The 15,118-nt window shown below is 48.2% G+C and overlaps 1 protein-coding gene across 2 annotated transcripts in view; it reads right to left on the bottom strand.

Annotated features, from left to right (window-relative positions):
- SFMBT2 (Scm like with four mbt domains 2) overlaps positions 1-15,118 on the bottom strand; it is a 194,793-nt gene that overhangs the window by 163,834 nt on the left and 15,841 nt on the right. For both annotated transcript variants that reach the window (XM_047755296.1, XM_047755297.1), the window contains exons 2-3: positions 8,931-9,082; positions 781-875 (exon numbers count right to left, since the gene is read on the bottom strand). In XM_047755296.1, coding sequence (XP_047611252.1) covers positions 781-875; positions 8,931-9,030 — 195 coding nt within the window. In that variant the 5' untranslated portion in view covers positions 9,031-9,082. The remainder of the gene's footprint in view (positions 1-780; positions 876-8,930; positions 9,083-15,118) is intronic.

Raw genomic sequence — 15,118 nt, 5'->3', positions numbered from 1 at the left:
CCTGCCCACAATTGGCTAGAACACTTTCAGGTGTCCTTCCAAAATAAAAATATCAATTCGGCATTAACATGCACAGCCATTTCACCGCCGAGGAAGACACCGCGCGGGACAGCTGCTTGTTTTTAGTCACTCGAATCAAGCTGAAACGTCTTGGGCTCTGCCCCACAGACAGCGGGGCACACGGCCCTCATGGGGGTTCGTTTTTGCTTTTTAGGGCCATACCCACGGCATGTGGCAGTTCCCAGGCTCGGGGCTGAATCGGAGCCGCAGCTGCCGGCCTCCAGCACAACCACAGCAACTGGGTATCCAAGCCACATCTTTGACCCCAGCCACAGCCATGCCAGATCCAAGCTGCATCTGAGACCTACACCACAGCCCACGGCAACGCCGGATCCTCAACCCACTGAGCAAGGCCAGGGACTGAACCTGCCACCTTACGCATACTAGTCGGGGTCTTAACCCGCTGCACTGCAATGGCAACTCCTAACTTGGGTTTTTGAGGCCCACAACAAGGTTGAGCCCACACGCCATTTCTCACACACGGAACACCCACCCCAGGCCCAGCCCGGGTGACACCGAGGCCCACCTCCCCCAGAGCTCCCTGTGAAAATCCGACTCACTTCTCGTCTCCTCTGCATTTCTAATGAAATCTTGGTCTAAGAAATCTTAGCTGAGCTTCTCTTTTCTTTCCGTTCCCTTTCTTCCCGGAGGTTTGGCGTCTTCCTGCAGAGCCCCCCACCCCCGCCTTGGGCACAGGTCCCAAGAAGGGACGTCACCTACATGTTTGAAGGATGTGTGAGGGGCCGCGCTGGCTCCCGTCTCTTCCAGATACTCTCCCCAGTTAAAGCCGGCTTCCTCCAAGCCTGAGCCGCCTTCTGTTGGAAGACAAAAAAAAACGAAGCTGCAGCATATCAATCACGGCGTGAAGAATGGCACGGCAGTGGCCTTCCATGAAAGCCAGAAAACCCTTCACGCCAGAGAAAGAAACTCTGTGCGCAAGAAGATGCTGCGAACTCTTTGCAAAGCTTCCACTTGCTGATTTTAGCGACAGGTGACTCAAGACAAACACGGAAACAACCTCGGTGTCCAAGGACAGATGAATGGAGAAAGACAATGTGCTTTTACACACACACACACACACACACACACACACCTACAAACACACACACAATGGAGTATGACTCAGCCACAAGCATGAAATAACACCATTTGCAGGAACATGGATGGACCTAAAAGATCATCATACTTAGTGAAGTCCGACAGAGAAAGACAAATAGCGCATGATAACACTCAGATGTGGCATCTAAAAACAATGACACAATGCACTTATTTACAGAACAGAAGCAGTGTGCTCTCTTGGGACAGCGGTAAGCATAGCTGCCTTCCAAGACAGAAGGGACTCAGACAGATAACAAACCTACAGTTACCACAGGGGAAGGGGGCAGAAGGATAAGTTGGGAGTTTGGGATTAACAGATACACTTTATATAAAGTAGATAAATGAAAAGGACTTACTGTAGAGCACAGGGCAGTAGACTCAATACCTTGTAATAAACTATACTGGAAAATACCTTTTTTTTCTTTACTTTTCTTTTCTTTTTTTTCTTTTAGGGCTGCACCCGAGGCATATGGAAGTTCCCAGGCAAGGGGTCAAATCAGAGCTGCAGCCACAGGCCTCCACCACAGCCACAGCAATGCAGGATCCGAGCCACCCACTGAGTGAGGCCAGGGATTGAACCCGCATCCTCATGGATACCGGCTGGGTTCTTAACCTGCTGAGCCACAGTGGGAACTCCGAAAATAATTTTTGGAGAAGAATATATATACACATATGTGTAACTAAATCAGCTTCCTATATACCAAAGTAATACAACATTGTCAAAAGAAAGCAGCGGGGAGGGGGGACCATCCGTGGGGGACACTCCCGTCTTTGGGGAGGTTGGAGGACCCGGCAAGGAAACCACTGGCGCCGAGGAAGCACCATGATGTATACACATCACCAGCAGCTCTGCCCACTGGCCAGTAACGCCAGCTGGGGATCATACACACACATCATAGAGTGTACGTGCCCTAAGGGGCCTCAAAAAGCCCTGATGCCAACGTTTTTTCTAGAGGAAAAAACACTAAGACCCAGAAGATCTGCCTCAGGTGTGAAGCGCCCTGCAACTGTGCCACAAAGACTGAGCAGCGGTTGCCCCCCCCCCCGCCCCCGCCAGGGCCATCGCCCGCCTTCTGCGGAGACACAGGTCTCAGGGCAAAGCGCCCGGCAGAGACCAACGGGAGGTGTGGGTCTCCAGGGATGGGGAACAAGGAGGAAGATGATCACATGTGCAACATGACTCTTGAAACCTCACAGTTTTGGCTCCTGAAGAAATCAAGCGACTCCCCAAACATTCAAGGCTGTACAATATGATAGAATCTGGGAGTTCCCGCAGTGGTGCGGTGGGTTAAGAATCTGATGGCAGCCGCTTCAGTCGCTGCAGAGGTGCGGGTTTGATCCCTGGCCCAGTGCAGTGGGCTAAAGAACCCCCTGTTGCTGTAGCTGTGGCGCAGGTGGCAGCCGAACCTGGGAGTCAATCCCTGGCCTAGCAACTTCCATATGCCAAGGGTGCAGCTATAAAAAATGCTTTAAAAAAATATAATCTGGGAGTTCCCAACGTGGCTCAGCAGAAACAAATCTGACTAGCATCCATGAGGACATGGGTTCGATCCCTGGCTTCACTCAGTGGGTTAAGGATCCAGCGTTGCTGTGAGCTGTGGTATAGGTCGCAGACACAGCTTGGATCCAGCGCTGCTGTGGCTGTGGCGTAGGCCGGCGGCTACAGCTCCTATTAGACCCCTAGCCTGGGAACCTCCATATGCCGCCGGAGCGGCCCTAAAAAGACAAGAAAGAAAGAGAGAGAGAGAAAGTGGAAGGGAAGAAGGAAGGAAGGAAGGAAGGAAGGAAGGAAGGAAGGAAGGAAGGAAGGAAGGAAGGAAGGAAGGAAGGAAGGAAGGAAGGAAAAGGAAAGGAAAGGAAAGGAAAGGAAAGGAAAGGAAAGGAAAGGAAAGGAAAGGAAAGGAAAGGAAAGGAAAGGAAAGAAGGAAAGAAAGGAGTTCCCCTTGTGGCTCAGCAGTTAACAAACCTGACTACCATCCATAAAGATGCAGGTTTGATCCCTGGCCTCACTCAGTGGGTTAAGGATCCAGCATTGCGTGAACTGTGGTGTAGGCCAGACTGTAGGTCATGGACATGGCTCAGATCCCAAGTTGTTGTGGCTGTGGTGTAGGCTGGCTGCTACAGCACCAATTCGCCCCCTAGCCTGGGAACTTCCATGTGCCACAGGTACAAACCTTAAAAGACAAAAAAATATATATATAAAATCTGTACAGTTAAAAAGCACCAAATAACTCACTTTAAAATAGGGATAACAAGGGAGTTCCCTGGTGGCTCAACAGGTATATGCAGATTCGATCCCTGGCTTGGAAACTTCTGTACGCCAGCGACACAGCCCCCTGCCCCCCAAAAAAGAAAGAAAGCAAGCTCTGTTGCTTGCTGTGACCTAAACAAATACGTTAAAAAGTACCCAAGAGTCAAACGTGGAATGAGATCCTAACAATTAAAAACCAGAGTTACCTGGTGGCTCAGTGGGTTAGGGGTCCGGTGATGTCACTGCTGCAGCTCAAGCTGCTGCTGTGACTGAGGGTTCGATCCCTGGCCCAGGAACTTCCACATGCCATAGGCATGGCCAAAAACTACAAATAAAAGCTAAATAATAATTAAAGCCTTTAGGGGATAAACCAGTTCTTACTGTGTAGCACAGAGAACTGTATTCAACGACCTATGATGAGCTATAATGGCAAAGAGCACTTTAAGAAAGAACGTGTATATGCACAACCGAGCCACTCTGCTGTACAGGAGAAATGAATACAACACTGTCAATCAACTACACTTCAGTAAAACATAATAAAAAATAAAAAATACAAAATCCCTATACCCAGGCTATTAATTCTAAGCATGCTGTCTTATTTTAACAATAAGATCACACACAAAATTGAGCGTTACTCACAATATAGCCTTTTGGAACCTGTAACATATAAATAACACTCCGTCCCACACCTGTGCCTGAGCAGCTGCTTCTCTAAAGACGTATCAAGGAGCAAGAGATAAACACACAATGTTTATGAGTGGAGGTGTCATAAACCCAGAGCAAATGATTCATAAACCTCTTAAGCCCATAAACATTTCATCCAAGAAACTCCGACAACCCTTCTCGGCACAGGAACCCGGGCAGCGGGGGCCTTTCCTCGTGACGGAATGCAAGCGACTAGGAAAGGCTGCTCAGGAAGTCTCCCAAGTTCAAAGACTCTGAGAGTGGCCGTTCACGGCCATCCAATTCTAGGACACACAAGGCTGCGTATGCGACAGACTAGTTCATGGCAACTGGAAAAAGAACTGCTTCCTCAAGGCGGGAGTGCCAACGACTTCCCAGCGCAAAGTGGCATCAATACAGGATCCGTTACCTTTTATTGCCCTTTCTTTTTCAACCGCACGCTCAGCATGAGGAAGTTCCCGGGCAGGGATGGAACCTGAGCCGCAGCTTCAACCTACGCCACAGCTGCCTCGGTGTCGGATCCTTAACCCACAGCAGCAGGCCCGAGATCAAACCCGTGCTGCCCCAGAGACGCTGCCAGGTCCTCAACCTGCTGGGCCACAGTGGGAACTCACTGCCTCTTTTTAAGTAATTAGACCCCGGGTTGTAGAAGGTTATAATCTGAAATATGACTCACTTGGCAAGGGAGACTATTAAATCCATAACCAGAACCCAGCCCAGGAAGAGCGAATCGGCAAGTCCAGAATGAATGAAATCTCTCAGGGTGTCTTCCTGTGTGCCAGATTTTTTTAAAGCGGAAATGAAGAGGAAGAAGGCATTACATCTGTGTGATTTTAACTGCTGCGTCAGTTCAGAGACTCACGAGGTTTAGAGAAGGGTTCACCGTGAGCACATTAAACAGACACAGACACACAGTATGAATGAAACTCAGAAGGATGAGCCAATGTCAGTCCTCGACCTGAGGTCACAGCTGCAGGACTGCACCTGGGGTCAGGGGCCAGACACCCGAACACAGGTCCTCGTGGCTGTCTGAGCCACGCAGACCCCAGAGGGCCAGAGACGGTCCAGAAAAAAGAAAACACCCCGTCCCCTGGCCAGGAGAGGCAATAATGACTCAAAAAAAAAGACTTTTAAAAGATAATGGGGGAGGGAGAAATACTTTGGAGCCACACAGAACCAGCCCCCAGCACAAAGAGTAAGAGATACAGGAATTCCGTTGTGGCTCAGCAGGTTAAGAACCCGGACATAGCCTCCTTGAGGATGTGGGTTCAATCCCTGGCCTCGATCCATGGGTTAAGGATCCAGCATTGCAGGGATCTGCCGAGGGGGTCGGAGACGCAGCTTGGATCTGGCATTGCTGTGGCTGTGGCGTCGGCCTCCGCTGCAGCTTGATTCAACCCCTTGCCCGGGAACTTTGCTATGCCGCGGTTGCAGCTGTTAAAAAAAAAAAAAAAAAGTAAGAGATTCAGATTCGATTTTTCTGCTGAGAATGTTGACTCCTTTCCCTCGCAAACAGAAGAGCCCGTAGGCCCTGTGGTAATACATGCCCAGTACAAAAGAAAAAAGAAAACCCAAGCCCACGTGTCCAGGGTGATGCCTTCGCTCAGGGACTGGCAATGCGCAATGGCCCTTTATCTGCTGACTTCATCAGGAAATTACCCGTCGCTGGCCTGGAAAAAGAATGTCAAGGAATCTATTTATCACTCTGTCAGCATATTGTTTTGCTTGCTTTTATCACAGCAACTGGAGAGCCCCCACCACTCCAGGAATCCAACTCTGTTCGCTTCCTTCTTTCTGCCCCATAACAGGGCCACCCGTGCTGGCTGCCGGGCCAGTGTCAGGGCCCCCGAGCCAGGGAGTAATTTTACAGGTGCCTCTTTCATGGAAGGGACACAGGTGTCAGCCACCCTATCATAACCTTCCTTAGGAAAAGAGGCAAAGATGAACATTAACAAAGCTGCCCGGGAGTTCCTGTTGTGGCGCAGTGGTTAACAAATCCGACTAGGAACCATGAGGTGGCGGGTTCGGTCCCTGCCCTTGCTCAGTGGGTTGAGGATCCAGCGTTGCCGTGAGCTGTGGTGTAGGTTGCAGACGCGGCTCGGATCCCGCGTTGCTGTGGCTCTGGCGTAGGCCAGTGGCTACAGCTCCAATTTGACCCCTAGCCTGGGAACCTCCATATGCTGCAGGAGCGGCCCAAAGAAACAGCAAAAGACCAAAAAAAAAAAAAAAAAAAAAAAAGCTGCCCGGGGAGTTCCCGTTGTGGCTCAGTGGTAACAAACCGGACTAATATCCATGAGGATGCAGGTTCCATCCCTGGCCCTGATCAGTGGGTTAAGGATCCGGTGTTGCCGTGAGCTGTGGTGTAGGTCGAAGACACGGCTCAGATCCCACGTTGCTGTGGCTGTGGTGTAGGCCGGCAGCTGCAGCTCTGATTGGACCCCTAGCCCGGGAACTTCCCTACGCTGCAGGTGCAGCCCTAAAAAGAAAGAAAGAAAGAAAAGGAAAATTTTTAAAAATTTTTTCTAATTTTTAAAAAGCTGTTCAGGACACTGAGGGTGCTATATCTTTTCTTTTTAGGGCCACACCTGCAACATATGGAGTTTCCCAGGCTGGGGGGTCGAATCAGAGTGTATGAAAACACACCACTTAAAATAACACGGTTACAGAGGACAGAAAGTCAGGCACCCCAAAGTGGAAAGATGTCTTCACTTAGCAAAAGTAAGAAAGACTTTAAGTATATTTGTACTTTAAAAAAAAAAAAAGCAGAATAATTAGGATGAACCTTCAGCTACGAGGCTACTCTCAGAAAAAGAATTTCCACGGTTCCATTGGGAGACGAAGGCTCAGCTCAGCTCTGCATTTGGGAGGTTTTCTCACTCCTAGTTTGTGCACAGAAAAATAGAAACGGGGAGAACTGAGCCCATTTTGCAACAGATACTAACATCTTTCAACAGAGGCAATTATTTCAAGGTTTTCCATGTTTTTTATAGATAAAAAGTCAATGCCATGAGTTCCCTTGTAGTGCATGCAGCAGGTTAGGGATCTGGCATTGTCACTGCAGCAGCTCAGGTCACTGCTATGGTACAGGTTCAATATCTGGCCTGGGAGCTTGCACATGCTGCAGGCATGGCAAAAAAAAAGTAATAATAAAGTAATAATAAGGTCAGATAAGATATTATTTGAGAAACTTACTCTGATAAATGTAATGATATCAAGCAGTTTGTAATTCTGTCATTGCCGGTTTTACCAAAATGTGAAGACACATCACTTTTGGACAACAGTCAGATCTCCCAGTGAGTTAATGATCATTTTTGTACATGAATTCACCACAGCAAATGCTCACAATCCAGAGAGCTGAGTTGTCCTTATATAATCTACTGTTATGTAAACAGTGCAATCCTTTCTATTAAAAAATTATCTTTTGAAAATAAACTCTATTATACAAGTAGTTAGAAAAAGAGGCATTTATAAAGTCACTGGTTAAATATATAATTCAAAGACTGGTTTTAATTTTGGCTTTGAATTTCTTGTGTTGTTGTTGTTGATTTTGTTTTGCATTTCCTAAAGGGTGAACTATCTGAGCACAAATTCACACGACCTAAGCATCGTTCACGTCAGGCGCTTTTCTTGAAATGCCCTCCAGGCTCCCAGCGGGTCTTGGAAGAGGGATTCTGAGGCTTGGGCAGGCCATCCTGAACTGTCTTGCTCAGCACCTGCGAGAGAAGTGTCTTTCCTGCCTCCCCTGCCGTGGCAGAAACACACAACTCATTCAGGTCAAGAGGTTCTGAGCAGAAGTCGCTTCCAGGCGGGCGTGTTTAATTGCTGATCCAAGACCCTCAGCACCCTTAGAACGCCACCACCCCCAGGACAGGACATCCGATGACGCAGCTGCACCCATGTGAGTCCTTTATCAACACTCCTATGCTAAACCACTGCGATTCTGTTTTGTTTCGTTTTACTGACACCGCGGTGTTAATTTCCGCTGTACAGCCTGACCCCGTCAGGCACACGCGCATTCGTCTCCACAGTCTCTTCCATGACGGGTTATCACCGGGTATTGGACACAGTTCCCTGTGCTCCACAGGAGGACCTTGTCACCCAGCCCGCACACCCTCGTTGGCATCTGCTGACCCCAAACTGCCAACCCACCCCCCCACCTTCCGTCCTACTTGGGAACCACAAGTCTTTTCTCTGAGTCTGTTTCAGTTTCTTGGATAAACTCATCTGGGTCCTATTGTAGATTCCACATACAAGTGATATCACGTGGGATTTGTCTTTCTCTGTCTGGCTTACTTCACTCAGTATGATAATCTCTAGGTCCATCCATGTTGCTGCAAATAACACCATTTCATTCTTTTTATGGCTGGGGAACATTCCTCTGTGTGTGTGTGTGTGTGTGTATGTGTGTGTGTGTGTGTGAGCGTATACACCACGCCTTCTTTAGCTACTCATCTGCACGGATGGGTACTTAAGTTGCTTCTGTATCTTGGCTGTTGTAAGCAGTGCTGCCATTATGCTACATGGGGATGGCGTGTATCTTTTCAAACTAGAGTTTTGTCCAGATATATACCCAGGAGTGGGACTGCTGGATCACAAAGCCATTGAGATTTTGAAGTGATGGGTCACTTGACTTTAACCTAGCCTGATCCGTCTGGCACTTCGAACCAAATTCTGCATCACTTTCAAGGTGCTGTCTGCTTATAACTATGACCGCCAATCCCAGGGAGGCGCAGTATGTGAGATCTAGAACGCTGCCCCAGGTTTTCTAAACTCTTTCAGAGAGAAAACAGGTCAATACGTCAAAAGGCCAAATGGGTCCAGAAAACCAAAATCATACCTGAATCAAGATCTCCGTTACGATCAGCTGAGCTGGGATGCTTTTCCAGAGGTGAGGATGAAGGGTCTTGCGTGCTGGACACCGACACACTGGTCTCCATTCTCGATGCCTGCGGATCCTGTTCTCTTAATTCATCCTGCAGGAGCAGTTACCTACGGGCAACCAACAACGAGAGCAGACATCAGAGCCCTTGAAGTGCAGCCGTCCGCTTCTGAACCCTCCACGAAGCTCAGTGGCCCCGTCAGAGCTGCTAGCATTTCCCGACAACACGCAGGATGCAACGTAATGCTGGTGACAGAGCATCCGGAATGAAGACTGGCAGTCACACAGCCACACAAGGTCAACGACAAGGTCACAGCAAGAGCATCTACTTTCTAAGGTCGCCACCACCACTAAGATGGACACATGTGTCCTCGCCGGCGAGAATCGATGTCTCTGCCCCCAGTCTACCCCAGCAGCACGGGCAAGACACTCCTCCACCCGGCTGCCTCCTCCTCTCTCCCTGGATGCCGTCAGCAGGCACCCGCCCGCCCTGCCAGCATCCCCACACAGGCAGGCCGTCCAGTGTCTCGCGGGTGCGGTCTTCCCTAAGGGTCAGCCACGCGGGGCTGGTGGTCAGCTGCAGCCGTCAGCGGGGTTCTCAGTCTTTCACTTGTTCAGGGCTCCCTCTTACTTCTCTAGGTAGAGAACAGTTTAGATGAGCCTAAGGGCAAGGATCGATGAGGAAAATAAAGGCTCCTGTGTCCATCCCTATCCTATAAATGGAATATTTTGTCACCCACGTACAGGTAATGTATCTTTTAAGAACACCACACCCCCCCAACACTCTCTCTCACACACACACACACTCACACACACCCACACACACACACTCACATACACCCCTCTTTGGGTGCTATTCAGTTTACCATCCTGGAGAATATTCTGAATTATCAAAATGACATTCCTCAAAAAGGCAAAGCTCGTGGAAGAGTGTGCTGGTCACTCATGCCATGGCAGGAGAAAGGCTGAAACACCTGCTGCAAGAAGTAACGGGAAGGGGGGGACACTGGGAACGCAGGTGGCGAGCAGTGGCTCAGCATCCACACTGGCTTTAGGCTGCAGCGTCTGCCGTAACAGAGCACAGAGGTCCGGGAGGCCCCAGGGACAGGCATCCACTCCCCACAGCCCCGGAGGCTGGAGGTCTTGGGAGTCCAAGGTCAAGGTGCAGGTAGATGTGGTGTCTAGAGAGAGCCAGCTTCCTAATTTCCCGGCCGTCCTCTCGCTGTGCCCTCACCTGGGGGCGGGGGGGGCATCTCCTCTTCTTCTTATGAGGACACCAAGCCCATCCCAGGGGCTCCATCTTCCTGACCTCATCAAAACCTCATCATCTCCCAAAGACCCCCCCCCCAACTCCTAATTCCTTCCCATTGGGGGTCAGGGCTTCAGCAGATGAACCTGGAAAGGCACACTCAGCCCACGACGAAGCCCATAACCATTAAACTTTTTTTCTCTTTATCCCATTTTTCAGATTTTCTCTACGGCAGCTATGACTTTCATGCAGTTAAAACTCCTATCTCAGGATGACCTCAAGGTCTAGAAGGAATCACCTCACTTTCCACAGCTACTCTCAGCCACCAGCGGGACCTCCGGGTGCCTACGGAAAGAAGTAATTCCGGGAGAAGGTCTACGAAATGTGAGTATGGCCAACTAGTGCACAGAGCTTGACTTTCAGTGAGTAGGGGTGCGCCCATCTTACTGGCAACAACTGATCTAGAGCTTTGCAAAATAAGAACAGGCTTTTACAAAGCAAACCCTTTTCCTAACTACGACACCCTAGGCTCCGCTCAAAAGGCCATTTTTCAAAGGAAATGTATTTCCTTTCCATTCTTAAAATATATATAATGTCAAGGCCAAAGGCGAACGTGTCTTTTAATGAAAGCAGCCTTCTTCCAAAGAGAGTAAGTTCAGAAGACTGAGGTTTTAAAGGGTAACGTCCCAATTTGGACAGTGGACTTCAGGACCGTCGGTAAAGTTAAATCAGTCCGAATCCCTCTGTGGCTGACAAGCAGAATCGTGGTACTTGAATTTACAGAAGTCAAGTGAGGTTCGATTCAATGCAATCAATGGTCCTTTCTAAACCGGAAGTTCTAGGAGTCTACTGGGGTTTTCTCAAGTATTAATTGCCTATTTTCTGCATTCTGAATACCTGTTGACTGGAGCCAAATTTAATACAATGTGCACCCCCCCCAATCAACTCTATCCTGCCTTCTCCTATCATTTGGGGAGTAGTCACAGAAGATAAGCATTTTAGCATAAGCGAAGTAGAGCCTCATCAGGAAGGAAACGGGTGGGGGAGAACACTCATTACATAGGATTTTAAATTACTGGAGACTTATTATCTCTTCTGAATTATCTCGAGACCAGCAAGGGCGAACTGAGCTTTCAATACCCGATATGGGAATCACATGTGGCCCTTGAAAGGCTGCTATTATGACTGCGAATCTCATCTTGAACTTCAGCTCACTTTATTTGTTGATTTACAATATTAGTCTCAAGTGCACAACATGGTGATTCAGTATTTTTACAGATTACACTCCATTCAAAGTTATTATAAAACACTGGCTGTATTCCCCGTGTGGCACAATACAGGCTCGTAGCTTATTTACTTTATGCAGAGCAGTCCGTACCTCGTTGACTCCCTTCCCCTATCTTGCCCCCTCCCCTATTCCCTCTCTCTCCAATGTTCGCCACAAGTTTGATCCCGGTATCCGTGAATCTGTTTCTGTTTTGTTACAGCCCTTTGTTTTGTTTTTTAGGTTCCACAGATAAGTGGTAAGTAGCAGTATTTGTCTTCCTCTGTCTGATATATTTCACTGAGCATAATACTTTCCAGGTCCATCCATGTTGTTGCAAATGGCAAGAGTTCGTTCTTTTTCATGGCTGAGTCATATTTCACTGCATATCTCCTTAAAAGCTGTATGTGGCTAGCACTGCCCTATTGAACAGCTATATCACTGCAGAGGAAATCTAGAGTATTATATCTGAGTTTGGAACATATCCTAAACCATCACCAATTCTCAGGCCTCTTGAAAGTTTTAACGCAGCAAGCCAGTGAAGAGAGAACAGGGGCATTTTAAAGCCTAAGGCCCTTAAAAGACATCACAGTTTCCCTGCAATATTCCACAAATCTTTCACCACCATCTTCCTAATCAGTAGTTTTTAGTGAATGTGCTGTGTTTCTGTATCAATACAATTTCAAAAGAGAAGCAATCTTAGCAGCTAAGTTATGTCATACTAAAACTATTTTTTCCATTCATCTACAAATGCAAGAAAATTATTCCACTTCAAATAGAATAAGGCAGAAAGCTTTTCTTCAAGGAAAAAAATCTATGACCAGAACTGTTACTCCATAGGTCAAGTACCCATGGCTTCTACACCACTTTTTAAAGAGAAAAATGTTTGCCCAAGTTTTTCCAACTCCTTCCTCATTGAATCGACTCCATCGTCTGCCTCTAACTAGATGCTTTAAAAAAGTAATCGGGACTGTAAAATAAGATCAATTTAAATGCACCAGATCCATCGTTTTAAATAGAAGTCAAGGGCAACAACAAAAATACCAAAAACCCACATTATTCTGTAAGGACACATGACAAGGCTCTGTACGCACAGGCAGCTGCGAAATTTATTTATTTTGGCAAATGACATGTCACTTGTTGGCTTTTTTGGCAACATTCACTTTTGCCTTCCCTTTCTACTCTCTGTACAAGTCTCGAAAATAAAACTACAAAGGAGCAAATTAAAGTCACTTGTAAGTCTAATACCCAGGGATCATCAGTTTTGCATTTATTGTATCTCCTCCTGATAGCTTCTCTGTAGGTGTTTTTTTGGTTTTTTTTTTTTTTTTTGAGTTCACACAGAATTTGGAATTTTCATTCATTTTCCACCTAACAGAAAGCATTCCCCACATCACTGCAATCTTTGAAAACACGGCTTGAAAGGATGGTATGATTTTTATGATGATCTGAATAAGGTCCCTTCTTTGCTGTTTCCCTACTGCTGGCCATAAAGTTGGTGTTTTGGGTTTTTTTTTTTAATTTGTCTTTCATCTTTTTAGGGCTGCACCCACAGCACATGGAGGTTCCCAGCCTAGGGATCGAATCGGAACTACAGCCGCCGGCCTACACCACAGCCACAGCAACGCAGGAAGCGAGCCTCATCTGTGACCTACACCACAGGCCACGGCAACGCCGGATCCTTAACCCACTGAGCAAAGCCAGGGATCAAACCTGTGTCCTCATGGATCCTAATTGGGTTCATTAACCACTGAGCCGCGACGGGAACGCCCTGAAGTTGCTTTTTGATTTTTGACTGTTCCCAACACTGTAATTTGCAATCCTCATGTGATAGCTCCCACTGGTCCCCGCGTTTCACCTTCGTGGGCATTTTTTATGTATTTTTAAGAGCGCTACATATCTAATCCCACAAAACTCCAGCAGAGATCTTTCCCCAGTTTGCCCTTCAGCACCTCCCTCTGACACCCGCACTGAGTGTGGGCTGTTTTTTTAACTCAGTCCAATGCATCAGTGCGCTTCATTTCTCCTAAAACGTCCTCCCCACCACAGGGAGCCGGAAGTCTTAACCTCCCTAGGGTTTCACGTTTTACGTTTAATGTTTTAACATGCGTCTCTATATGTTTCTGGCCATGTATTTTGTGGGGTGCTGCTTGGAGCGGACCACCCCTCACAGTTAAAAATCCACTCCTACACCCCTGACTTATTAAGACGGTTTTATCGTCTATGAAATTCTTACACGTACAAAGCCATGTTTCCATGCACTAAGTACCAGAAAGGCCAACAAAACAGGGGCTACTGAGTTCAGCAATCCCTGAACTTGGGACCATTTAAGGCCGGTTTCTTAAGGGGTGATAACGGTGTTGGGGGGCCCAGGGACCCAGCCTTGCGACTTGATCATCCCGTGACATGCTCCTGTGGACGGACTAGAAAATCACTGTGCATCAGAAACTGTTAAGTGCAGCCCCCACCCCCCTGCAAAGCTAAATTTCCACGTCCTCTTCTGTGTGCAGCGAGGAGTCACTGCTTCACCAAAAGCAGCACGGCTGGGCTGTCCCTAAAGCAGGATATGGCCAGGCCACCGCGCGCTGGCCGGTGGGAAGCTTGCAGCGTGACGCCGTTCAACCAGAGGGTCACGCCTTTGGGTGGAAGGTCGTGCCTTTACCAGTCACCGCCCAGGGCTCCCCCCTTCTGAGATCATACAGAGGAAGGGCCCACAAGCAGGAAAGCTGGGCGAGCAGGAGCTGAGTTGTGCTGTCAGCTGCAGGCTGCTACTTCCGAGAGAAATAAGCTTCCAACCCGTTTACACTGCTCTGTCTGAGGGCTCCTGCTACACACCCGATCCCAAATCCCAACACAGCCACCAGAGAAGGACCGTGCTTCTTTTTAATAAGCTCATCATTAGGCTGCTTAGATTGTGCTGTTGAACTCAAGATGTGCCATGCTAGGTTTTCCTCCAAGACTATCAATAATGCCAAATGCCGTCTGGTTTATTTCGCCCCATCAAAAAAAAAAAAAAAAGTCAATTTAAAATTCACATCAAATGCTGCCCAAGGTGCTTAAACCTCAAGGAGAGAGAGCTGTGCAGGAAAGGAGAGAGGTCCCACACGGTGGCTATGACCTACGCCACAGCTTGCAGCAACACGGGATCCTTAACCCACTGTGCCACAAGGGGAACTCCTGGTCTCTACTTTCTGTATTAGCTGCCTTCCTCAGAAGGCCGGAATACTCTGCGATTTCTCAAGTTTGAGACTGGGGACTGAAAAAGCTGCCTGACGCCTCCCAGCACAGCCATGAGGACCACAGATCCTGGGAGCCACTGCGCGGAGTCAGTGGGTCCTCCCCCAAAGAAACCCCAACGTGGCTTTAAGTCTTTGCTCTTAGCTCAGGCACATTACAGGAAAAGGGATTCTCCCATCTTCCAGCAAGAGGGCTGGGGGTCTCCAGCCCAGGGGCACTGGTTCAGAACGGAACGGCCCCCCGTCATTCTCTTCTCTGCAGCAACGGCTCTAAGAAAGAAGATCTCCTAAATCCACAGCAATCAAATGGTGTGGCAACTCCAACTTCGGATCGCCAGATACGATCGATAAACTCTCCCCTCTCCCGAAGCTGGTGCTAAGGGATATCCCACTTCTT

Source organism: Phacochoerus africanus, chromosome 12, assembly GCF_016906955.1.
Source record: "Phacochoerus africanus isolate WHEZ1 chromosome 12, ROS_Pafr_v1, whole genome shotgun sequence".
NCBI classification, from domain to species: domain Eukaryota; kingdom Metazoa; phylum Chordata; class Mammalia; order Artiodactyla; family Suidae; genus Phacochoerus; species Phacochoerus africanus.
Note: the sequence above shows the minus strand (reverse complement) of the source record. Positions and strands in the feature narration are given on the sequence as shown.